We start from the raw sequence: 26,668 nt of genomic DNA on the forward strand, positions 1-26,668 counted from the left end.
TGAAGAAGAACATTGTTTCTTGCGGTGCACCTCCTCATGTGAATTCGAGTATGTCAGTTTTTATTGAGACCACTGACCTCTGGCTGTTAGCCGGGCTAATAGTCTTTTTTCTACACCTCTCCCTTCTATAGAAACCGATGCCACTGAAAGAGGCCCCTGTTAAAAATTACTGCTGTTTACAGATGCCCCACAGAGTAAGAAATTCATTTTCCATAGTCTAACTTTATCCTTCTCCTCACTATCATTTTCCTCCCTTAGTCCTCCCCCTTATGTAACGCACAGTATGATGTGTTTGCATCACAATGCTCCATATATACTGTATTACCAGAGTGCCACACAGTGCATAGTGATTTTAAAAAAAGCTGGGGTTGCAATATGAGCCATATTTATCTTTTTGCTTAGTAAACTCATGTTATTATTGTAAACACACACATTATTTTATCAGGCACAGTGATGCTCATTGATATCTGTCTGCTACTCATGGCGATCTGTTTGATATCACTTGTGAATGCCAGTATTACCTACATACTCATGAGCATGAAACTCACACCAGTGCATGCATACATAATGTATGTGCATTCTTTTTTTCGTTATTCATCGGATATACAGTGGAGATCAAAATTAAAGAACAATTTATCAACTCTATAGTTATTTATTTGATTGTTTAGAAACAAAATGTCAACTTTATCACTGAGAATTTGATGGTATTTTTGTTGTGGATTTACCATGCTAATAGTTTTTTGTTTCATTTTTTAATAAAAAAAAAATAAGTAAGGCACTTTTAGAAAATCTCTATTTTTTGGAAAACACAAATCAGAATTAGAGAACACCATTGATTTGAAGTCAAAATTGAGAAGTAAGTGTACAGGCCCTTGCTTTAAATGACTTTACTACATCACAAGTATCACACAGCACAATATTAGTCACTCACAGGCATTACTAGTCTCTAACAGGCCATCACTAGTCTCTCACAGCACATTACTAGTCTATCAAATACATCAAGAGTCTTTTATAGACATCACTAGTCTCACAGATATCACTAGTCTCACACAGCACATAACTATTCTCTCACACTATTCTACTGTGGTCAGTTTAGTGATTGAAGTAACCATAATGTTGTCACCAAGAGATCTCAATCAGGTGTAGATTGGGACTCTGGACTGCCATTTTATTATTTGAAGGTTTTAAGGTTAAAGCGGTTGCTGTTTGTCAGGGCTAGCAGGGAACCGCAGGTTGCTTAAGGATCTTCTGATAAACATTTGCATTCAGTCTGTCATGTTGCTTTATAACAGGCCAAATCCTACAAAGAAAATCTGCTTATCATGTACAGTTGCAGTCAGAATTAATTTCTTTTTTAAATATTTCCCAAATTATGTTTAACAGACCAAGGAGTTTTTCACAGTATGTCCTATAATCTTCCTTTTCTATTTGCTTTATTTCAGCTAAAATAAAAGCAGTTTTTAATTTTTTAAAACCATTTTAAGGTCAACATTATTAGCCCCCTTAAGATTGCCTACAAAACAAACCATCATTAATGATTTGTCTAATTACATTAACTTGCCGACCTATAATTAACCTAGTTAAGCCTTTAAATGTCACTTTAAGCTGAATACTAGTATCTTGAAAAACATCTAGTAAAATATTGTGTACTGTCATCATAGCAAAGATAAAAGTAATCAGTTATTAGAAATGAGTTATTAGAACTATCATGTTTAGAAATGTTTTGGAAAAAATCTTACAGATGAGCTAATAATTCAGGAGGGCTAATAAATCTGACTTAAATTGTAAGTGAGCTTTGGGCCAGTTCTCTGCCAACACAACATGCTACTCAGCAATGGTTAGTCTAGTCATTTTTTTAACTGATGAAAAGTTTAGTCACTGCAAATTATCTTAAACATTGAAGATACTGTTTACCAAGATAAGATCCTTAGCCTGTTCAGGGGCTAAACTGGTGAGCCAGTTAAGCTGCACCGCTGAACCACTGCTCTACATTATCTTGTCATGGCTTTTTTGAGGGGCTTGCAATATTCTAGGAACAGTAGATTTGGAATGACTAACTTCTCTTGTTGTGGCTGAAAGGGTCTCCTTTTACCCTTGATCTGGTCAACTGCCTGTCAAAGAGTTTCAGTCACTGTCATAGAGGAAACCGGAAAGTTTGGTTGCCAGTGAAATATAGTTTGCCAGATAATTAAGGTGCCAGATTAATATAATATCTAATTTAATTTATTTACAGTATACTGCGCTTCAGAATGCCTTTAAACTCTGCTCTTTGACTTTAAATATGACTAAACAGCAGTGATTTTGAAATTGTAGGTTGTAAATAGTAATTTTGATCTCCACTGTATATTTTGAATAGGCCTACATTTGATTTTGACCATTTTAATGTGATTGGTCAAGCCCTGCATTTCCAGAGATGCGTTTGTAGAAAACCCTGGCTGATAATTACCAGCTGATAATTAGGAAGAGTTGTAGGTTCATTCCTCCCTAAATAGATCCTCTTTTCCCTTCCTCTTTCTGTCTTAAGCCTTATTTATGTGTTTGATTGAACGTGCTATGCTTGATTTGTTTCTTTCGACCTCCAATGATCCCTGTCTGTTCCACAGGAGCCGATGAACGAGCAAAACTTTGACACTTATGTGAGCACTTTGACAGATATGTACACTCACCAGGACCAGTACCAGAGCCCGGAGAACAAGGCCCTCCTGGAGAACATAAAGCAAGCAGTTCAAGGCATCCAAGTGTAGCTTCGCAGTTGGGGTAATGTGGGTCATGTGATGAGAATCGATAAGAAAGAAAAAAGAAACCCATCGTGTAAAAAGTTCGGATAACTAGTATGATTTTTTTTGCTGCTGTAATTTATTGTATTATTTGGCATTCTTTATGATTCTGTTATGCTTTTGACGAACAAAAAAAATATGACATAACTTATTTGTTGCCTTGCTTTAAGATGAAGATTACCAATGGCAAATGTTTTGAGGAACATTCATGTTTTGTACATTTTTCATATGACCTGACATAATGTGATGTACTGTTTATAGCTGCTAATGTATGCACATTTTAGTGTATATGTATTTATTAATTGTAAACAAAAACCATCCATTATTTTAAATCTAAAGAGGTGCAGAGGGGATACGCTGAGGGAATGTAAGCTTTGAGCTTCTCTTTACGGAACTAATGGGAACTAATGTGATGTGCAGGCTGTTCGATGGGTGTACAGTGGTACATTTTTGTGGTTCGAATTTTGGGTACATTTTGTAACGATATTGAGAAACATTGTCTTTTGGTTCCAAAATCATATTTATAGTGGTCAGTGTGGGCACTCTAATGCAGTACGTGTAACGTTTAATTTGAGCTCGTTTGTTGAGTTTTTTCCCTCTTTTTTTTTTTATTTATTTTATTTTATTTCTTGTTTTAATTCCCAAAATAGATGGAAAATAGAACAAAAAAAATTATTGTGAATGCAAACATCATGACACGGAAACTCACTGGTGTGTAAATCCCAAGAAATATTTCACAAATCCATACATCTCGAAATGTAACGCCCGGCTGGTCGAGGCCAACAGAAAAAAAAAATTCAAGGAGACAATCCAACATTAATTCTTAATTTAATGAACGTAAAATGTTAGTGGTAGTATGATAGAATATCAGCAATATATGATAACGAATCAATCATTTATTTAGATATGGGATGCAAAAGTTTGGGTATATGCAATTTCTTATTCTTACCATAGTAGAAAGCTGATGAATCTTTTTACTAAATGTAAAGTATTAAGTTTTATATAAATCTTTTAATACAGTCATGTTTTAGGGTTTAAACATGGGTGATCAAGTCCAAAAGGATGAATGCATTATGGTTTACCATTTCTCATGTTCGATTTTGCACAGGGACACCTTTGTTTCCATGTTTTGGTGTTTTTATTTGTTTCAGGAGACCAAGGAGGTGCCCAGACGTTTGAATTGTGGGACGTTTTTTCTTTCTTTCTTTCTCTGAAGGAAGTGAATCTGTTCGTTTATCAGTGTGCTGGATATACAGGGTTAACGTCACCATCCATACTTCATTGTGTCATAGTAATGGAGCACTTGTCTTGTAGATTTTGTCCAAAAAAAAAGAAGAAAAGAAATCATGTAGAGATTCATCTGGTCATGAGTGCACAACAAATACGACTATATCAGCAATGCAAACCCAACTCAAATCAGTATTAAAAGAGATGGTAACCTGCGGTTCACGTTCATTGCTTATTTTTTACCTTCATGAGAAATCAGCGGCACTTTAAGCTCGTGGAAATTGAAGCAGGATGCAATTTTGATAATTAAACGATGAAACGGCGTGGCACGGGTCTAGATTACAGTTTCTGTCGATGAGAGGACCTGCTCATATTACTCCATATTATCTTGACGACATGTACAGTAATGGTATGGGGACCCCGCGTTCATCTTCATTCAGCGGAAGCTCAAAGCATCAAGCTAAGTCAGACATAGGGATGATTTTTTTCAGTGGTGTAGCCTATTTATCGAGCATGAGTCTGTCGCAGTGATTTTTAGCGTGAAATGACTCTGGTTGATGCTGATGCTCAACGCGGGGCTTTGTTTCCAAAATCTATTATTTTGTATAATTAAGGCTAGCATGAGAGGACTTGGAAATGGTGCTAGTCACTCTTATTTATGGTTCTGTAATACCCAGACATCTCCTCCCCGACCACATTTCTCTCTCTCTCTCTCTCTTCAAAAGCTTTGTGTATGCAGCTTATTTCCAAGATAGTAACGCTTTTAACACACTGATAGCAAAATACAATATCCTCTCATCCACTATCATAACTGATTTGACAGGAAAAAGGATTTTAAGCACAATTCCGCTGCTCATTTTCAGTTGGCACACATTGTACTATCTACTTCAAAAGGTTATCTGTGACTATTTAAATAGAAAACTCTATCAATGGTGTCACATGCTTGAATGCAGAATACTTTTCTTATTAATAATTGTGAACTCATCAGGTTACAAGTTTCCATTTCAAATGGATTTTAATTAACCATTTTAAACCAGGATTTTTCTATTTAAAAAAAAAGAAAGAAAAGAAGCATAGCTTTCTTAATGTCTCTTGCTCTCTTCCTCTATCCTTTACCTATATCTTTTTTCTCTCTCAGTTTGTTTTTCAACCACATGGCATGATTTCCGTTGGTATGATACTTTTTTTGCTCTTAGTGTTTAAGATCACAAGTTGCAGTGATATTTCATTTTGAAATTGTGAACTTTGTACAATTTTTATCATGCTGGTGTTGACATCTCTTACTCAATAAAAATTGTGTTGCCACATTACATGTCCCTTTTATTTAACATAATGAGTTTTTACATCAAAGAGGTCAAAGAATTTAGATGCTATAGCATTCATTGCAGCTGAACTGCAGCAGGACCGATGAAGAACAGAACTCAGCTTGGGTGCTGCCATATTTGCTCGTGGACCTTCATTTGCCATGTGACTGATCATGTTTCAGGAGCTGCAGGAAATACTTATCCATCTCATTTTAAGTAGCCCTGCAGATATGAGGTGTTTCTGGCAAAATTTCTAATAGTATAAGCTAATGAAATACTTGGGATTGAGGCTGCATGTTGCTTGTAAATGTGTATATTTAATGCCCGTTACATATAGTTTTGAATGACAAAACAAGCCATTATAATATGATACTAATCAGGTATTTATACTAAAATATAATTTAGAAATGTATATTTATATCTCATATATTGTGTAAGATCTTGTTTGTTGTAGATGATTATTTTCTTTAGTAGATAAATAAAGAATCTTTCCTTTTGCCTGAAATGTGGTTCAATCAAAGGTCAAAGGTTACCTGCACTGTAAGAGTCATATACAGCTGAAGTTAGAATTAATAGCCCCCTTTTAATTTTTTTTTCTTTTTTTAAATATTTCACAGTATGTCTGATAATATTTTTTTTCTTCTGGTGAAAGTCTTATTTGTTTTATTTTGGCTAAAATTAAAGCAGTTATTAATTTTTTAACACAATTTTAAGGTCAAAATTAGATAGTCTACAGAACAAACCATCATTATGCAATAACTTGCCTAATTACCCTAACCTGCCTAGTTAACATAATTAACCTAGTTAAGCCTTTAAATGTAAAGTTAAGCTTTTTAGTATCTTGAAAAATATCTAGTAAAACATTATTTACTGTCATCATGGCAAAGATAAAATAAATCATTTATTAGAAATGAGTTATTAAAAGTATTATGTTTAGAAATGTGTTGAAAAAAATCTTCTCTCCGTTAAAAAGAAATTGGGGAAAAAATAAACCGGGGGGCTAATAATTCTGACTTCAACTGTACAGGCAAAACAAAAGATCTGTCTGCTGATGAAGTCTTAATAAGTGAAGCAATCGATCTGTGCAGAAAAAAACAATGCAATGTTATTAATTTACCTTTAATCCACAGACATATTCAAAATTCAGAGTTTCTGATTGCAGTAGTATCTGGATGCAGCCTTTATGATGCATGCTGATATAGCATCGCTCAGAGATGCCACAGACACAATGCGCTCAACTGAGCTTGTGATACCACTTTGAGGTGTAGGGTTAGGGGTGAGGTTAGGTTAGGTAAACGCATTTAAAAAGCATTGGATGAAGCTCAGACTGCACTCTTCCAGACCCCTCTCTCTGATTAAGATTGTGTGTGTGTGTGTGTGTGTGTGTGTGTGTGTGTGTGTGTGTGTGTGTGTGTGTGTGTGTGTGTGTGTGTATGCATGCATATATATATATAGTAAGTACCATTATGATGGAATAATATTTCCACTCATCAGTTGTTCTGCTTTATGTAGGCCACTACTTTGTTTAGTTTCTGTTTATCTTTGACTGAAAGTACTGCTGACCAATGCCTTTAACTTGCATTACATATCATCAAAGACCACAGTTTTGGCATAAATAAATCTTTACTGTTCTACTGAATAATTGTTACCTGCATCAAGTAAGACTTGAAAGTGAGTAACTTTTTAAATAAACTATCCCTTTAATTATTTTTATCTGCTGACTTTTTGACTAAGTGAGCACATTTAAAGAGATTGTTCACACAAAAATGAAAATTCTGCCATCATTTAGGCTACTCACCCTTAACTTGTCACAAACCTGAGTCTTCTGTTAAACAAAATAATATATTTTGAAAATTGTTGGCAAATGCTAGCCATTAAATACCATAATGCTTGTTTTCTTCTTACCATGGATGCCAGAGCTTATCTGAATCAGAATCAGAAAGAGCTTTATTGCCAGGTTGGCTATGTTCGCACCGGTTCGCACATACGAGGAATTTGTTTAGCTTCTACAGTGCAACAGAATTACAGAGACAGGACAAAAAACAGATAATACATATATTTAATAAATATATATCAGTTTCCAACATTCTGCAAAATGTCTTTTTTGTTTGACAGAGCAAATCTGCCTTTGTAAGCATATATTACAAGTAAGCCCCTGTCTGTTACAACTTGTCCCGCAGGTGGGGTTATTAGTAACAATTATACTTCTGGCACTTTTGGCAATACTGCACAGAAACCATAGGTCCGGCGATCATTAATTCCAGTGCTCATTTGTAGGGGAGGCTTGTGTGTTGTTGGTAAAAAATATGGTGTGTCTAACCCCATTACTTTGTTCATTATTTGACTAAAGCCAAAAAGTGTTACTTTGTGCCCCGTTCTCCCCAACTCATTTGGAATCACTGGAGGGTGAGTAGTCTAAATGATGACAGAATTTTCAGTTTTGTCCCTTTAACGCCAGCTAACTACACTGTAAAAAATGACAAAAAAAATGACTCAACATAACTTTTAAGGCAACTTCATGACATTTTTGAGTTGACTCAACTTCCAACTCAATTATTTCACTTGACTCGATTTAAGTTGAGTAAACTGAAAAATGTCCTGAAGTTTGTTGCCTAAGAATTTTAAGTTGAGTTTTTTTTACAGTGTTCTAGCCATTATTGTGTCTGCCTGGTGTGGAGGTGTAAACCTACTACAAACATATTTGATTTATAAATATTAGTTTGCTTCTTAATATTCATGAGCTGCAGGCGCGACCCAGTCAGATGAGGTCTATAGAATTATAATTCCTCCCAATCTGGCTGGGTCAATGAGTTTTCCAAAACGGACTAAAGCTGTCAGCAAAGCTGTCCCTGGTTGTTGGAGCATTATTTCACTAATTACAAGACACCGTCCCCCAGTATCGACAGCAATAAACATATTGCAAACGAGCTGAATATGTTCTACTGTAGGTTTGACACCTATGACCAGACACCTCACACCCGCCCGGATCATCTCCCTACACAGCCATCAACACCACATCAACACAGCCCGGACCGTCTCCCTACACGGCCATCAATACCACATCAACACAGCCCGGACCATCGCCCTACACAGCCATCAACACCTCCAGCCATCTTCCTCTCCCCCCCTGCTCTTCAGATCAGTGAGGATCATGTACGTCAGATCTTCAGTAAACAGAAGAGAAGGAAAGCACCAGGGCCAGATGGTGTCTCACCAGCCTGTCTGAGAACCTGCGCTGACCAGCTGGCTCCCATTTTCTCACATATCTTCAATAGATCACTGGAACAGCGCAAAGTTCCATCCTGCTTTAAGCGCTCCACCATCATCCCAATCCCGAAGAAGCCAAAGATCACAGGACTCAATGACTACAGACCTGTGGCCTTAACATCTGTGGCCATGAAGTCATTCGAAAGACTGGTGCTAGCATATCTGAAGGACATCACTGGACCCCTGCTGGACCCCCTGCAGTTCGCCTATAGAGCAAACCGGTCTGTGGATGATGCAGTCAACATGGGACTGCATTATACCCTACAACATCTGGACAAACCAGGGAACTACGCAAGGATTCTGTTTGTTGACTTCAGCTCTGCCTTTAACACCATCGTCCCATCACTGCTTGAGTACAAACTGGCCCAGCTCTCTGTTCCTAGCTCTGTCTGTCAATGGATCACCAGCTTTCTGACAGATAGACAACAGCTAGTCAGAATGGGCAAAATCTCATCCGACAGCCGCACCATCAGCACTGGTGCCCCCCAGGGATGTGTTCTTTCTCCACTGCTCTTCTCCCTGTACACCAACGACTGCACTGCAAAAGACCCCTCCATCAAACTCATTAAGTTTGCAGACGACACTACTGTTATCGGCCTCATCCAGAACGGTGACGAGTCTGCATACAGACAGGAGGTGGAGCGGCTGGTGTTATTCTGCAGATACAACAACCTGGAGCTGAACACGCTCAAAACAGTGGAGATGATAGTGGACTTCAGGAGAAACCCCCCTGCACTCCCCCCACTCACCATCATGAACAGCACTGTGGCTGCAGTAGAGTCATTCAGGTTCCTGGGCACCACCATCTCTCAGGATCTGAAGTGGGACATTCATATAGACTCTATTGTGAAGAAAGCCCAGCAGAGACTGTACTTCCTTCGTCAGCTGAGGAAGTTCAACCTGCCACAGGAGCTACTCGTACAGTTCTACTCAGCTGTCATCCAATCCATCCTCTGCACTTCAATAACCGTCTGGTTCGGCTCAGCTGCCAAAACCGACCTCCGTAGACTACAGCGAATAGTCCGGACTGCTGAACGAATCACTGGCACAACCCTTCCTACACTTCAAGAACTGTACTCTTCCAGAGTGAGTAAAAGGGCTCGCAAAATCACTCTGGACACCTCACACCCAGCACACTACCTGTTCGAACTGTTACCGTCTGGTCGGCGCTTCAGAGCACCAAGCACAAAAACAGCCAGACACAGGAAAAGTTTCTTTCCTCAGGCTGTCTACCTTATGAACAGTTAAATATTCCCCTACTGTGCAATAAATATGTGCAATACTTTCTCATACGCACTTGTACACAGCATCTTATATCAATATACAATGCAATACTCTCTACATTCGCACTTGTACACAGCACCTTATAACCTGTATATTTATAACAATCTGTACATACAACTCAACATCCAGGTTTCTTCACTAACCGCATCTGTTTAATGTTCATCATTTTTTATTATTATTTTATTTTATTTTTTTTGTTTTTGTTATTATTTTGTGTTGTCACTTGTCACTTGTCACTTTATGTACACTGGAAGCTTCTGTAGCCAAAACAAATTCCTTGTGCGTGTGAAGCACACTTGGCAATAAAACTGATTCTGATTCTGATTCTGATTCTGATTTGAACCATTATTTGACCCAATATGTAAAGTCGCTAATAGCCGCCAGGGCGCGCAGTTTTCAGCCTGTAGTCACATGACACAAATTGAAGATGTCTGCGACGGAGGAGGACACGGAACTCAGAGATCTACTGATCCAAAACTTGGAAAACAGCGGTGTTTTGAATAAAATCAAGGTATTTCCCCCTGCTTAATTCGAAACCCCTTTGAATTGTGTAGAGAACAGAATTACCCCGGTCTGATACGGGGCATATTTTTTTTCTAAGCACAGCGGTTGTTAGCATAGCGATGCTAAAGTTGTTATGGGCAACAACTGGACAACAGCAGACCCTAGTGTGACAACATTGCGTTCTGAGTTATGTAACCTGTTTTCTACTCACTTATACCAATAAAGATGAGATTTTACAGTGTCACTGTTTATCCCTGCTGTGTTATTATACTAAATATTAACCAGCAAATTTGCTTAAGTAAATTTCCAATATATTTATTTTGCAAACTGACTGGGATATTGAGGAAGTTATTTAATGTTATTTAGCCACACATAGTCTGGTTCAAATTGATATAAGACGTGTTTTCATTGGCAGGTGAAATGTTCTACTTGAGTATTTATCATTACTGTTAGAAATCTGTGTGAATGTTGGACATATGGAGTGATTAAAGGCTTATTTGGTTTTACAGGCAGAGCTACGTGCAGCAGTTTTTCTTGCCTTGGAGGAGCAGGACAAAGTTGAGGTAATTATAAGAAGTTTATGTTATGCTGACTGAGTACTACATTGAGGTAAAGTTGGTTTATTATTCCCACATTCATTCAGCGACAACTTGTGACACAGTTTCTTTATTGTTTACCACGCTACTTTGAATATTCAGTCTAGGGCTGCATTGCGAAATTTTATTTTTCTGCAATAAATATTGCAATATGAGTACAGGTTCACAAGATGGTTTGAATAGCACGATTGCACGATGGTTTTCTGGGTAGTCTAACAGTATTCAGGTACAGAAATTGAATAATCACAATGCAAAAAGGCTTTTCTTTTTTTGCGTTGTCTCTTTTCTAGTCCAAATATCTAAAAATTCTTAATCAAGTAAAAAAAAATTGGTTTATTTTCAACTTCAGTCAACATTATGAGTTTTTCATTAAAACAACCAAAATGATCCTCCAGTGGGGAAAATAGATCAATCTTGTTTTCGCTTTTAAATGTAGATATTTGGAGTAGAAACTAGACAAAAATTCTAAGTTAGAAAAACTTTTTTTTTTTGCATAAATAATGTAAATTCAGTATAAACATTAGTTAGAGTTGTAATCAGAATTATTAGCCCCACTATGATTTTTTTTCTTCTTTTTTTTAAATATTTCCCAAATGATGTTTAACAGAGCAAGGAAATTTTCACAGTATGTCTGATAATATTTGTTCTTCTGGAGAAAGTCTTATTTGTTTTATTTCGGCTAGAATAAAAGCAGTTTTTAATTTTTTAAAAACCATTTTAAGGACAAAATTATTAACCCCTTTAACCTATATATTTTTCGATATTCTACAGAACAAACCATCATTATACTATAACTTGCCTAATTACCCTAACCTGCCTAGTTAACCTAATTAACATAGTTAAGCCTTTAAATGTCACTTTAAGCTGTATAGAAGTGTCTTGAAAAATATCTAGTCAGATATTGTTTACTGTCATCATGGCTAAGATAAAATAAATTAGTTATTAGAAATGAGTTATTAAAACTATTATGTTTAGAAATGGGTTGAAAAAAATCTCTCTGTTAAACAGAAATCGGGGAAAAAAATAAACAGGGGGCTAATCATTCAGGGGATTTAATAATTCTGACTTCAACTGTAAATACAAATCTCTAGCTCCCGGTCAACTATAATTCAGACTGAACATTGCATATCTTGCAATGTGACTATTGTGGATGCGGACTTTTCGATATCAGTGCTGAAACGATGTATTGTGCAGTTTAAAATTGCATGTTAGAGGAATGACTTCAAAACAGCATTAGCACTGTTTAATTGACTATGAACAACGTTGTGCTTTGATAGCCATTGAATGCCAGTATGATTTCCTCATTTAGAATGTGCAAAGAAAACTTTTCTTTAATTATTAAGAAAAAAAGTCTGAATGTGTGAATAGAAAACCAACTTTACCTCAATTACGGCTACATGAATTTTTTCGTGCGTGCGTGCACGTGTGTGTGTGTGTGTGTGTGTGTGTTTGTGTTAGTGTGTGAGTGTTCTTGTACTTCTCCAAGATTCAGTGTGTCATTTAGATTTGTGTTCTTTTGAATAGAATAAAACCCCACTTGTGAATGAAAACCTGAAAAAGTCCCTCAACACAAAGGACGGTGAGTATGGATTCCTTTCATGTTTTCTCTCTTGTTTTGATGTGGTTCATGTTGGAAAAATCTACACAACTTAAATTATAAAAAAAATTCAAAGATTAGGCATTGTGAACTTGCTGACTTTATACATTCCTGCTGAGAAAACGCACTAAAATATATACACTTATACACAAAAAAAACTGAAAACAAAAAACTTTTCTCATGCAAGAAAACGTGGCTCATTGTTATGAGACATGAAAGAAAAGTCTTAAATCTCAAATGTCTTAAAATGTCAAACGTGTTTGGTTTTCTGTAACTGCATGGAATTATAGTTATAAAGCTAAATAGATGAAAAATAAATACAGGAAGAAGCTCCATCAAACATGTCACTGTAAAATAAAGAAATCTTATTTGCAAAAGCAATCTAATTTGCAGTTTTGGCAACTAGACTTGGCAATACATCAACCGTATACTGCAGTAAATTATAGCGTATTGAATACGAGTCAAAGACCCATATTTATTTATTTGTTTATTAAAATGTGTTCAGATGAATTTTATTATTATTTCATATTTTTTATGACTATTATACATTTTTACCATCATTTAGAGAAGAAAATCAGTCTAAAATGTATTTCAGTGTAACACTAGTTTATATAGAAAAACATCTTTATCAGTCATTTTTAGATGAAGAATCATTTGACGACATGTTAATTAGGGCTATGCAATTAATCGAAAAGTAAACAAAATCTACATTCTTGACCTATAATCAATAATTTTCCAGGTCACATTTTTCAATTACTTTCCCCACTGCGTGTGGAGTCACGTGACCCCGCTCTGTTGAGGCTGTTTTATAGTTCTGCATCCACATCTGATCGATGGACATATTCTTGTGCCTTACTTTGCACTACATTGATGATGATTGGAAGCTGTGCCAGAGATGCCTTGAGGCGGCATATTTGCCACTACACTAAAGTTATTATTTACATTAATTAAATGTAAAAAAAAAAAAAGTTATTATTTATATAAGATATTTGTTTACAGTAGATGCAAGAATTGCACTGTTTAAAATATTATTTACAGGATATACAAGAGTTATTTTATTTAGAAGAGATACTGCTTATTTTTTACTTTTAATAGTGATAACATTGAAAATAGATAATTTTGTTTGCAAAGGTTCAAGTTATTTTTTTTTTACTTTTTATAATAAAAGTTGGTTTTGTATTTAAATTTCAGTTGTTCAACATTGATGTTCAATAAATAATCATAGATAGTAGATAGTGTCTGTTTCCTTCATTTATTTTAAAATCAGTAATGCACCCTTCATTCAAAAATCTCTCACTTGTAATATGTGAGCATATTTACTATAAAAAGCCTGTCAGTGAACTATGAGGGCCAAAAATTTAAAAAGTAAAATAATTGTTCATTAATCGTAATCGAGTTAAAATTTTCAAATAATTGAGATTTTGATTTTACACCAAATCACCAAACCCTAATGTTAATAGATTATTTTTAAGCATTGCAGTGCGGCCCCAAAATATTTATTTATTGTCATTTAAAATTTGCAAATGATGTTTTCCTAAATTTTAAATATAATAACATATATTATGATAACTTACACTTTTATATATTTTAATAATAATAATACTTTTTATTTATAGTGCGCTTTTCTCACACCCAAAGCACTACAAGGCAGTTAAGCCAAACAGTAAGACGGCAGAACAATAAAAAACTAAAAACACAACAATAAAACAATAAATTATGAATAATAAAATTGAATGATTAAACTGACATATTGAAGTTAAAAGCAATGTTTAAAATGTGAGTCTCGAGAAATTTCTTAAAACTGTCCAGAGAAGCGGCATTCCTGATGCTGATGGGACCATTCCACAGCTTAGGCACGCTGTATGAAAATATGTACCAGAACAAGGATGCTTTTTTTTTTTACATAAATGTATCTGTTGAGCTGAATGACAATGGACTTAATGCATATTTTCAGAATAATTTTATTTCATATTACATGTTTTTGTCAAAAAAGTCAACATGCGTTTATTGTGAATGCATTTGCGATTACTTTTGTGAATGTACCTCAATTTGAGAAGTATTTAGATTCCTAGATAAGAGGATGAGTTTCACATTTCCTAAGCAATGAGATAACAGACAAAAAAAAGTAGAGGCATCCGAGGCAAGATCTTACAAGATATGGACTTTTTAATGTTTTTTTTTTTTTTAAATAATGATTTATTTTGCTTGCATTTTGTGAATTTTTGTATTTCTTGATCTTCTTCCAGGGCGTTTGGTAGCAGGTCTTATTACAGACTTCCTACAAGTCTTTAATTTAGACTTCACCCTTGCTGTGTTTCAACCTGAGATTAGCACGGTACGTCAGTGTTAAATATCACGCTGTGATACATGCGTAGTAAGGTTTGAAGTTGTCACTCAGGATTGCGTGTGTGTGTTTTGTTATCTTTGTCTGATTGATTGATTTGAATGTGATATACTGCATCCTCTGTGACCTCAACCAATGTGTCGTACTATGTGTTTTTCAGTTGAATGGACTTGACAGTCGTGAAGCGCTGTCTAAAGAGCTCGGCATCTCGGAATCGGAGGTCAATAAAAACTCCCCTCTCCTGCTAGAGCTGGTGAAAAGGGGACGACATAGGGAAAAGACCTCCATTTTCACAGAGGTGACCTTTAATGAGCTGCATTTCAGCCAGTCAGATCAGTCCCTTGCCTTTTTCAGGGTTTATATGGGAAATTCCTAAAAATTCTTGAATTTTAAGGTTTTAAAATTGCAAAAGTTGAAAAATATTTTGGATAAAGTGCTTGAAACTGCTTGAAAGCATAATTGTGTTGCTTTCATAATAAATGATCTTACTAAATAAGTATTTATTATTAACTATGTAAATAAAACGATTTTCATTTAAAATAAATCTTTTGCTTTTGCATGTTATCACATGCGCGTGTGACTGTACTTTGATCTGCCTGTGATCTTCCTGCCTTTCATTATGCGTTGGCAGAACACAAAATGAGAGGAAATTACCGCTTCATGAGTGAACAATACATGAAATTAAATTTACATATGAATTTAAGCTGAAAAGGACACATTTAAGAGAGTAAATGACAGTAAGTGCTATGCTTTGGGCTTATATGCAATCAAAATTTTCCCAATACGTTTGTAAATCGGCACTGCGCAGGACTGGATGACAGAAAAGAAAAGAAAAGAAAGGTAGTTTCTGATGGTTTCGCTCACCCAAATCTGTTTGCATAATTTGATTAATATCATTGTATCAAAATACTTTATAAATAATATTTCAAAACTCCTCCATTGTTTATTGTTTTTAGAACATATCTAAAATCTTTCTTATAGAGAGTTACTGGCTACTGTGTCTTTAGTGTGGTGTAAAGATTATTATGTGTTATTGAAACATCAAGGAGGATGCAGCAAAGAAATATCACTTATTAAATTAAAACTACTTTATTATTTTATGCATCACCTTTAAATTTAAAAGGGGAACATAAGGGCGATCTTAAGTAAAAAAAAGACCCCTAGGCTATAAGGTGTTTTATGGAATATCTTAAACTGACCAGTAGCTGTGTTTTTATTTCCCTTAAATTAAACGCATCCTTGGGCAGGTTGTTTGATTTGGTGGGGTGTTCGCTCACACTGGCCCGACAATGGAAAAGCTGTTGTTTTTGCGCCACCTGGTGGATATTGCATGAAGAACAAACTTTTTTTTAAAGGAAAAGGTGGCCTTTGCTGCTTCAGCACTGCGCGTGACAAATTGCAACACTGTGTGTGAAGAAAGGTGCGTTCTCAGTGGCCATATCTGTATACTTGCGGTGGAAGCCGGATTGAAGCGCACCTTTTACCTGCAGCACATAAAGTTATATATATGCGACAAACAAAACTTTTAACACTATTTTTATTTATTAAGGATCTGTTTTAAAACTTTTCTTTTTAATAGGTTGAAGTAAAAAAAAAAATTGACAGTTGAAATAAAATTTTAAAAATCCACTATTTCTCTTACTTTTCTTACTTTTCTTACTTTTCTTACTTACTCACTATTTCTCTTGCAATTCAAGAGCCATGTGCACCCACTGACAGATCAAATCCTCTTCTCTCATTTAAGTTCAGATTGCTTTATTGGCATGACATTTTGTACAGTATTGCCAAAGCATTTTAGATGTATAAAATATGTAATATATTGACATCAACAAATTAATAAAATATACAGCAAATGAGAAATAAATGACAGAAAAAAAAATAAAAACATCTCTAAAAATTATAATAATTAAAAGAATAAGACATGTAGATTATTTAAATAAGGTGTTAAATTAAGTGCGTTGATTGCCCATTTCTAATGGTGTACAAACATTCTGCAGCCAATTTAATGTAATTTCGTCCTCTGCGAATATTTAGTAAAGTTTTTCGTTAAGTCGTTAGATTAAAGAATTAATTATTTAATGTCTCTCTCGCTGTCACGGCTGTGCACATTAAATTAATGACACCTTATAAAACAAAAGCAAAACAAAATCCCGGACATTTTAGTAGATTTAGAAACCCCGGCTTGACGCAAAAAGGTGCAAGTCTCTGTGGGTCTGCAGAGCTCGTGAGATTATCTGTGGGAGTGTTGAACGAGCAGTATGAAATGGGTAAAGAAGAGAATTTTCTACTTAATCGCTCGTGGATGTTTGCTTATAATGGGCGGATACAGAAAAAAAAAGTGTAAAAGGATGATAATAGTAGTAAAATAAGTGTGTCACTAAATGTACTTGGCCAGCCATTAATATACCTGAGTGGCCTGCCCCCAGGTAATGTCTATGTGTGGGAAGCACTGCTGTAACATAAAGCATTTGATATAATGTGTTAAAATTATGTATATGCATGAAAATATGTAATTTCCATCACTTCTTGAAAAGTTCTTGAAATGTTCTCAAATTTGACTTGTGAAGTGAAGACCCCCTGTTTTTTGATTGAGTGACTTTCTCTTTTTTTGTTGTTTCACAGGGAGATCGGGTGGCTGATAGAACTTTTCCCAAGGTAATTTACCCCGAGTGGCTGGTTCAGGTTTAGTCCATCTGTTATCGATCTAGATCTCTTAGTAACCTGTTTTTTTGTGCACCCACATGTACAGTAAGCACAGGTAGGGTTTATGCACTCTCAGGACCAGATTCACTCACATGCAAGTAATAGCGCTTACCGAATTGTTTCACATGTGGTTTGAGATCAAAATCTTGTCTTGATTCATATCACACATTACAAACCCCAGGCGAATTATTCAGGTCAGACAAGGGAAGCATGATGTAAATGAACATCTTTAAGTGGTGCTGCAAAAAAAAGGTTTCCTGTTAAGATGCTTGCAAAACAAGCTTGTCCTAGTTCTTGACATTCTGTCTTGTTTTGCGGGCTTCTTACGTGCGTTTTTTTAATCATCCCTCAAGCGTTGCATGACTTCAGTTTATTAGATGATACTTCAGATGCTCTAGAATCATAGGTTTATGTTGTGATTTTCTGCTATGTATTGAAGTGATCACTGTGACCACCTGAGTCATGTTTTATGTGACAAGTTCATCATAAAATAATGAATTCAAACGTATATATTTAAATAATTAAGGTTTATTGAAGTGTATTTCATTATAATATTTAAAACGGATCAGTTAGATTTTTCTACAGTGATATTTTTAATATTTTGGCTTTTGTTTAGGAGTTGTTACCGCGGCAGATTGCTGAAGCCCGCAAGAAATTTGATAGTCATGACAAGGTAATGTGTTTACATATTTATATTTACTTTAATATTGATACAGTGTATCATATACAGCACAGGTCTCAAATCCAGTTCCTGGAGGGCTGCTGCCTTGCACAGTTTGGTTCCAACCCTGCTTCAACACACTTAAGTTGCGGTCACACTGGACTTTTCTCCCCATAGACTTCCATTCATAAGCACACGAATGCGTCTGACCAGAAACGCAAGTTCGTGCGTCAACTTACGCAGATCGCTGCGTTGGAAAGTTCAAGCTTGGTGACCTCTGACTTGGGAAATCGCATCACTTGACTGCTAAGACCAATCAAGGATCAAAACATGACCTCTCTGTACAAGTATTTAAAATGTGGAGCAATCGCACGCTTTTTTAAATGCCTAATCATCTTGTTTAATTCCATCTCTTTTCGCAGAGCCATACGACAGAATTTCGCAAGCTCAAACTCTAGTGTGACCACAGCTTTACCTGTAGGTTTCAAACAAGCCTGAAGGACTCAATTAGTTTGATCAGGTGTGTTTAATTAGTGTTAAAGCTAAACTCTGCAGAGCTGCAGCCCTCCAGGAACTGGATTTGACACCTGTGATGTGCAGTATAGTATTTGTATCAAAATTAATTCATACACACTCTAGGCATGGGATGATAACCATTTTTAAGGTATACCACGGTTTAGAAAAGTCTTAAGGAAAGGTTTTAAAACCACCAACATTTTCTGTTTTTCTTATGTAAGATTTTTTAACGTTTTTTTTTGTAGTTGTTGTTTTAGGACAACATTATCTCCAGCAGAAAAGATAATTAAAGATGCCATTATAAATTGTAAAGAAATCTGTGTTTTTAAATAATGAAGACAGCAGATGTCAGTGATTCATTTGAATCATGCACCAGCCCATGCCTAACACAGACGCATTCATAAACAGAGTTGAAGGCAAAATTAGCCCTCCCTTTAATTTTTAATTAGGCCAGAATTTTAATTCTTTTTCTAATATTTCTCAAGTGTCGTTTAACAGAGAGAAGATATTTTTCAACACGTTTAAACATAAGTTTTAATTACTGATTTATTTTGTCTTCAACATCATGATATGAAGAGAGGCAGGTACCGAGGGACAGCGAGAAGGCCAGACTCTGCAGAACGTAATGAGCGAGTTGGGGTGTAGTGGACAAGCATGTTGCAAAGATAAGAGGGAGCTAGGCTATTTAGGGATCTAAATGCAAGGAGGAGAATTTTGAATTTAATGCGGTATGCAACTGGGAGCCAATGGTCGTACAAGATTGGGGTTAAATGAGCAGAACTTTTGGTATGAGTGAGAAATAAAAATAAATAAAACTTAGGGGGTAGGGGATGTTGGGGGATTCATGGTTGGAGTAGGGAGTACATTATTCTCAATTTGCATTATTAAAGGTTCTCATGTTTTTTAGAATGTTCTGGTTGATCCTCTGACAAAATATCAGAAAATAAGACTTCATCCAGAAGAATAAAATATAATAGAAAATACTGTGAAATGTTCCTTCCTCTGTTAAACATCACTTGGGGAAAAGAATTATATATACACACACACAGTTGAAGTCAGAATTATTAGCCCCCCTTTGAATATTTTTTCTTTTTTAAATATTTCCCAAATGATGTTTAACAAAGCAAGGAAATTTTCACAGTATGTCTGATAATATTTTTTCTTCTGGATAAAGTCTTGTTTGTTTTATTTCAGCTAGAATAAAAGCAGTATTTAATTTTTTAAAAGCCATTTTAAGGACAAATTTATTAGCCCCTTTAAGCTATATATTTTTTCGACTGTCTACAGAACAAACCATCATTATACAATAACTTGTCTAATTACCCTAACCTGCCTAGTTAACTTAATTAACCTAGTTGAGCCTTTAAATGTCACTTTAAGCTGTATAGAAGTGTCTTGAAAAATATCTAGTCAAATATTATTTACTGTAAAGATAAAATAAATCAGTTATTAGAAATTAGTTATTAAAACTATTATGTTTAGAAATGTGTTGAAAAAAATCTTCTCTTCGTTAAACAGAAATTGGGGAAAAAATAAATGGAGGCTAATAATTCTGACTTCAACTGTGTGTGAATATATATATATATATATATATATATATATATATATATATATATATATATATATATATATATATATATATATATATATATATATAAATAATGTTATAAAATTATAGTTGAAGTCAGAATTATTAGCCCTCCTAAATTATGATCGCCCTTTATATTTTTTCTACAATTTCTGTTTAACGGAGAGAAGATTTTTTCAATACATTTCTAAACATAAAAGTAAACATAAGAGTAATAACTTATTTCTAATAACTGAGTTATGTTATCTTTGCCATGATGACAGTACATAGTATTTTGCTAGATATTTTTCATGTTACTAGTATTCTGATTAAAGTGACATTTAACTAGGCAAGCAAGGGTAGTTAGGGTTGGGCTAATTAGGTCAATTACAAGTCATGGTATAACAGTGATTTGTTCCATAGAAAGCGGAAAAATAAAACAAATAGACTTTCATTTAGGAAATAACCAAAAAACATTCACAGGATGGCTAATAATTTTGACTTCAACTGTGTGTGTGTGTGTGTGTGTGTGTGTGTGTGTGTCTGTGTGTGTGTGTCTGTGTCTGTGTCTGTGTGTGTACGTGCGTGCGTGCGTGCGCGTGTGTGTGTGTGTGTGTGAGAGAGTGTGTGTGTGTGTATATAGGCATTGTAAAAATTATAAATGTTTGGGTTTTTTCATTTTATTTGACAGAACCGAAGTGGTGAGATCAACAGAGATGCGGTCATTGGAATTTTCGCAGATCTTTTCCCCCAGTTCAGCAGGTTCGTTTCAGCACTGCGGACTATGAATGCCATGAACTCTAGGAAATGTCTGAACTTACTGGTTCTGAAACCCTCATTTATGTAATGACTGAAAATGTACATCTGCCCACATTTTTGGTTTTCTCTTTTGCAATCGCTGGTTGAGCTTCTTCTCATTGTTGCGGTCATGGCATATCTTAATTGCCAATTGGGGACAGAGATTGTTCATTCATACAAACCAGAATAAAGGTCTTATGGGGCAAAGATCCTTTTGAAAGATAAAGTGATAATATGATGTAATTTTTGCTGTTGTAATTAAATGGCCAAATATTTGACTAATATGTTTTTTATATGTCTGTCAAAATAAAAAGAAACATGCTGGACAGTTATGTCACAGAGGAACTTAGAACCAAAGGCAAGGAGACAAGCAATAGTAAGTATACGACAAGATGTTTAGCAATCATTTGATTGTGTCAGATAGTCTTATAAGTCAAAATAAATTGCCACACTTGCTGATATATTTTTCCACTTTTTTCTGTTGCCAATAACTTTAGCTATAGACTTTCAGGACTTCTTGGGAATGTATAAATGTTTCTTCATACAGTGTCGAAGTGTGGTGAGCAACCTTAAATCCTTTTTTTGGCAAAACATTTTTTTTATGCAGGTCCTGAATATGTAATAAGGTTTTTTTAATGTCATCTATAGGTTACCAGTGACAATAGTGATGCACTTTACTCCTCGAGTAAAACAACTGAGGAAAAAATCATTTTGTCTTCCGCTAGCAAGGTAAACTTGACTTCCTGTCTTTCTTTGTGCTTATCTATTACTTACACACTTTCCTCTCGCCCTCTGGCTAGATTATAATCTCTGATCTTTGTTGTGTTTCGAATATGAGTTACTTTTTGTCTTAGTCTTCAGCTAACTGTATTTTAATATGCAAAACAGAACTGCGAGACCACAAAGCCACAGCTGTTTCTTTTTCTTTTGAGGATGTGTTTTTGCAAAATGTGTTGTTTTCAAAGGTTTCTTGTTCTTTTCTAATTAGATTTTCTTCAGCTTTTTAAGTTTAATCCCAGAACATTATTTGTTTTGAGTGTAGAAGATGTATGGTGTAGTAAAAGTTAGCTGTGTGTAATCTGTGGCATATCTTTGTATCATTATCAAGATGGTTGGTGATCAAACAACTGTAATTTCATGCAATCATTGTAGTGTTTGACTCACAAAGGGAAAAAAGGGGTTTTACCAGATTTCATGCACACAGTGAAATGCCAATACAAATCTTCTACATCATATCCTTTATGCTACATTTCGTTCCCACATACAGTACATTTGCGATTAACTGTATGAACAGACAGTAGCTATAGAGCAGGGGTGCCCAAACCTTTTTCGTATGAAGGGCCAAAAACCAAATATTATTGTGAGCTGTGGACCGAAGGTAAATATACCAAACTATATTACATTAAAGTTGCAATGGGTAATTTCTTAATTTATTTCATAATGTTTATAAATAAATAGAAAACGTTACTATAAGTTGTATAACCTAATGCAGTATAATTTTTTATTATAAATTATTGTAATAAAAACAATCACATTTATAACACAGTGGAGTTCAATGCTGAAAACACTAGTCAAGCAGAATCTGCCTTCGCCTTTATTCGCTCACCCAATTCTCTTTTTAAAATAAATCGCATTTATTCAAACCTTATACGTTGAAACATTTACTTTCAGTTAGCTTTTTTTGTAGCTTAACAATAAAACACAAAATAAAAAATGACAGTTTCTTAACCATCCCTCTTTTCTCAGATGGGATGGTGGGCCAAATCAAAGGTTACCAAGGGCCAACTTTGGGCTGCGTGCCATAGTTCGGGCATCTTTGCTATAGACTAATGGGAATATTTATTAAAAATGTTCCCAAATCTCATATTTGTGACAACGATATTACATTAAATTAAACTTTTTTTTTTTTTGTTACTTGGTATTTTTTGACACTTTAATTGCTTGAAAACATTTTCCATTTTCAGGATAAACTCGGTGTACTAAAATAAATAAAACCATGAATAATAAATACTGAAATTAAATATCTTGTAGCGCTTTGAGTTTAAGAAAAGCACATCATAAAATAACATTTATCATTATTATTGATAAAGTCCAACAGATATTTTTCTAAATCAATGTAATGACATGGCAAACCAAAAAAAATGTATAGTGTATAAGGAAAAATGAACTTTTAATAGTTTCTCAGTAATCAGACCCCCTAGTTTTTCAGGATTTTTTTGTGATTTAAAAAAAAAAAAAAAAAAAACACTGAAAATGTTATATTTTTTACCATATAAGGTAGCCTACTATGTTAGGTGTGCAATCTGACACAACCACAATGACACAAATCCTAAAAACAAAGCTTCTTTATTTTGGTCTCTTGTCAGGACATCTAATATGGTAGGAATAAAGCCAAAGGAAAGTTGAAAATATTTTTATCCACGATCTTACTTTCTCTCTCTCTCAGATTTCACTCCACTGATCATCTGACATTATTTACCTCACACATAGGACATGCATTTGGGCGTCCTCACTGTAATACAACTCAAACATGGATTACCGTAAAACACGTCAATGGCAGGGAAGCATTTACTCCTGTTAACTGCAGGGAAAGAGTTAAATGAAATAATTTATTGATTTGACGCACATCATAATATCAGCCATACATGTAAAGCACAAATAATGTCCTCCAATTCGGTCACGTCCAGCTGCCTTCATCCTTGAACCAATCTCCATTATTGTAAGCTGCTTGCTTTTCTGTCTGTTCCATCGTTCCGTTTGTTAGATGTTTGCTCCCACTTTCTTTTGCAGTCTGAAGCGCATCAAACACACAAAACGCTCAATTCACACCACAGGAGGTCTACTCCAATCTTTGCATTGACCTCACATGTAAAGCACTTGCGCTTCATTAGAGTATGCTTACTGTACAGGCTGCAAAACAATCCCCCCTTCCATATAATGTTTGGATGTGAGGGCGCAGGTGAGACGTTTTTCGAGAGACACTCGAATACATCACGTGCGCTGTGTATGCAGCATCTATAAGTCATGTAAAACAATTCACTGCAAACTGTAATAAGTATAATTTGATTCTATGGTTTGGAATTAGATGTTTTATGAGATTATTTACATTTTTTGCGACTATTTTGTGTTTAATTAAGAATTTTGCAGGATCGCAAAAATGTGCGACTTTTTGTTGTTTTTGCGTAGGATTCAGTGACTGCGGAATTACGAAAAACTAGGGGTTCCGAGTAATACTAACATTACACTGGTCATTGAAATTTCATGAAGTAGATATAGACCTGTCACAATAATTAATACATATATCGACTTATCACACAACAGATGGACATGACCTCAATCATTTTTGGTAATGCAATATATATCGCCAAACATAACAAACAATTCTAGCCTCATTTAAGCTGATTGTAAAACCTTTCTATCTCTATTGGAGGTGTCAGTGTCAGTATGGTTAAAAAAAAAACAATATAGTATTTACTAAAAATTACTTTAGCATAATTTCATGGGTGCCTGACGAATAAAAATCTGTTACTTTTCTTGTTCTTTCTACCTTACATTTTTTGTTAACATTTATTATTATTATTTATTCTTTTAGGATGTATGTTTTCACATTCTAATTCCAGTACCTAATTATTAAAGTGGGTATAATTAAATGAAATGATCTTAATAAAAAAAATTATGTGTCCCTTGGTAGAATGTACTTGCATTGTAATGCTATTATAGTGTCAAAATGGTCTTAAAATCACAATAATATTGTTTATTGCAATAAATGTATGAGCTATATATATATATATATAAATATATATATATATATATATATATATATATATATATATATATATATATATATATATATAATACCACAAAAAATAGACATTGTGACAGGCCTAAGTAGATATTAGTCAATGTGTGGTAGCAAAATTTGCTTGCTCTTTGCATATAGTCATTTATTTCTGTATGAATTGCTACAACAGTTCTTCCCCTTTTTTTGTTTTGCATATGTGCTTGTTTGTTTTTCCACCCGTCCATGTTTGTGTTTGATTTAGTCAGGGTAGCATGTCATTGTCATAAAAAGAAGCTGATGGCTGTATTCTGGTGCTCAGATACCCAGGTTTAAAGGATTTGTTAAGCACAGTTCAGCGCAGGAAGAGAAGGCTGACCCGAAGGTAAAGCACATGTGCGTCGACTCAGAAACAGGAGCTTTTGATCAGCTCAACCATGTGGCTCAGAAATGAGTGATGTGTCTGTGTATATTCAGCTTTAAAATGTTGGAATTAGCATGTTCAAAATTAAGAGTTGTGCTTCTTACTACTGTTATCGCATGCTAGTCATCACAGTTCAGAACCAAATTACTGCTGGTCAAGATGGATATAAAAGAATTATATTATGTCTAATGGTGCTAAATTAGCCCATGGTTGAATTGGAACCATCTTAGCACTCGATGTAGTACACTGGCTGTGGCAGAGCAGATTGAAGCTAATGCACATCACAAATGAGATCAGTGGTTTTCACAAAGCTTTTAGTGGAAAGGCACTTACCGGGCATCATCTATTATTTTGAAAATATGCTAACATGTTAATACTTACTAACAAATTGCTTCTTATAACTGTTAATCAAATTCTGCATGTTGTCTAACCACCAGCTTTCGGATATGTACACTAATTCTGAAACATATCATCTCAAGTAAAAAAGCTTTTGTCCTGTAATTTTGTTTTGTTAGTGGGCTGAATGATGCAGCATTTTTCTCAGAATATTCCAAAGCTTGACGTCAATGTGGGCCAATTTCAGAATGGCCATTTCAACAACCCACTGTTCTTGCAACTTAAGTCACATGATCGTTTCTTTTAATCGTCTGCCGCAGGAAGTCCCAGACAAATGCAGTTTACTTGAGAATGACATGTTTTAAAACCACTCGGGCTAAAAGGGCACTCGCTTCTCTTTTTTTATTTTTTATTAATTTTTTTTTTTAACATGTTGTCACCATACTCTTATTCACAACCCTCAGTTTAAAATAAGCTGCTGTTGGTTCCAACCTGATCACACCAGCAGTAACTTTCAGGGTTCCCACGCGTCATGGAATTTCTGGAATATCGTGGAGTTTTAAAAGGTCTATTCCAGACATTGAAAGTCGGGGAATTTTATATATTTTTGTCCATGTCATGGAATATAGATTTTTGGTTATTTTAAATGACTTCAATTTATCAAAATATGCTTTTTCTATACTGTGTTTTTATCATGTATATCAGGGGTGTTAAGCTCAGTTCCTGAAGGGCCGCAGCCCTACACAGTTTAGGTCCAACCCTGCTTCAACACACTTACCTGAAGGTTTCAAACAAGCCTAAGGGACTCAATTAGTATGATCAGGTGTGTTTTAATTAGAGTTGTGACTAAAGCTGCGCTCACACTGGACTTTTCTCCCCATAGACTTCCATTCATACGCACGCGAATGCGTCAGACCGGAAACACAAACTCGTGCGACAGGTTTCGCAGTTCGCTCTGTTGCAAAGTTCAAGCTTGGTAAACTGT

General features: G+C 35.1%; 2 protein-coding genes across 4 annotated transcripts in view; both read left to right on the forward strand.

The window, feature by feature from the left end:
• myt1la (myelin transcription factor 1-like, a) overlaps positions 1 to 5,314 on the forward strand; it is a 122,780-nt gene extending 117,466 nt beyond the window's left edge. For 2 of the 3 annotated variants that reach the window (XM_056481681.1, XM_056481683.1), the window contains 2 exons: positions 132 to 194; positions 2,604 to 5,314. In XM_056481681.1, the coding sequence (XP_056337656.1) occupies positions 132 to 194; positions 2,604 to 2,744 (204 nt within the window). In that variant the 3' untranslated portion in view covers positions 2,745 to 5,314. The remainder of the gene's footprint in view (positions 1 to 131; positions 195 to 2,603) is intronic. The other variant, XM_056481682.1, reaches the window with a different exon arrangement.
• Positions 5,315 to 10,274: 4,960 nt separating this feature from the next.
• Positions 10,275 to 26,668, forward strand: part of cep43 (centrosomal protein 43) — a 33,447-nt gene continuing 17,053 nt past the window's right edge. The window contains exons 1-12 of the mRNA XM_056481444.1: positions 10,275 to 10,370; positions 10,873 to 10,926; positions 12,484 to 12,538; positions 14,803 to 14,891; positions 15,061 to 15,198; positions 17,523 to 17,555; positions 18,220 to 18,276; positions 21,039 to 21,109; positions 21,460 to 21,521; positions 21,643 to 21,704; positions 21,794 to 21,874; positions 25,246 to 25,308. Of these exons, the coding sequence (XP_056337419.1) occupies positions 10,287 to 10,370; positions 10,873 to 10,926; positions 12,484 to 12,538; positions 14,803 to 14,891; positions 15,061 to 15,198; positions 17,523 to 17,555; positions 18,220 to 18,276; positions 21,039 to 21,109; positions 21,460 to 21,521; positions 21,643 to 21,704; positions 21,794 to 21,874; positions 25,246 to 25,308 (849 nt within the window). The 5' untranslated portion in view covers positions 10,275 to 10,286. The remainder of the gene's footprint in view (positions 10,371 to 10,872; positions 10,927 to 12,483; positions 12,539 to 14,802; positions 14,892 to 15,060; positions 15,199 to 17,522; positions 17,556 to 18,219; positions 18,277 to 21,038; positions 21,110 to 21,459; positions 21,522 to 21,642; positions 21,705 to 21,793; positions 21,875 to 25,245; positions 25,309 to 26,668) is intronic.

Source organism: Danio aesculapii, chromosome 20 (assembly GCF_903798145.1).
Source record: "Danio aesculapii chromosome 20, fDanAes4.1, whole genome shotgun sequence".
In the NCBI taxonomy this organism is placed as follows: domain Eukaryota; kingdom Metazoa; phylum Chordata; class Actinopteri; order Cypriniformes; family Danionidae; genus Danio; species Danio aesculapii.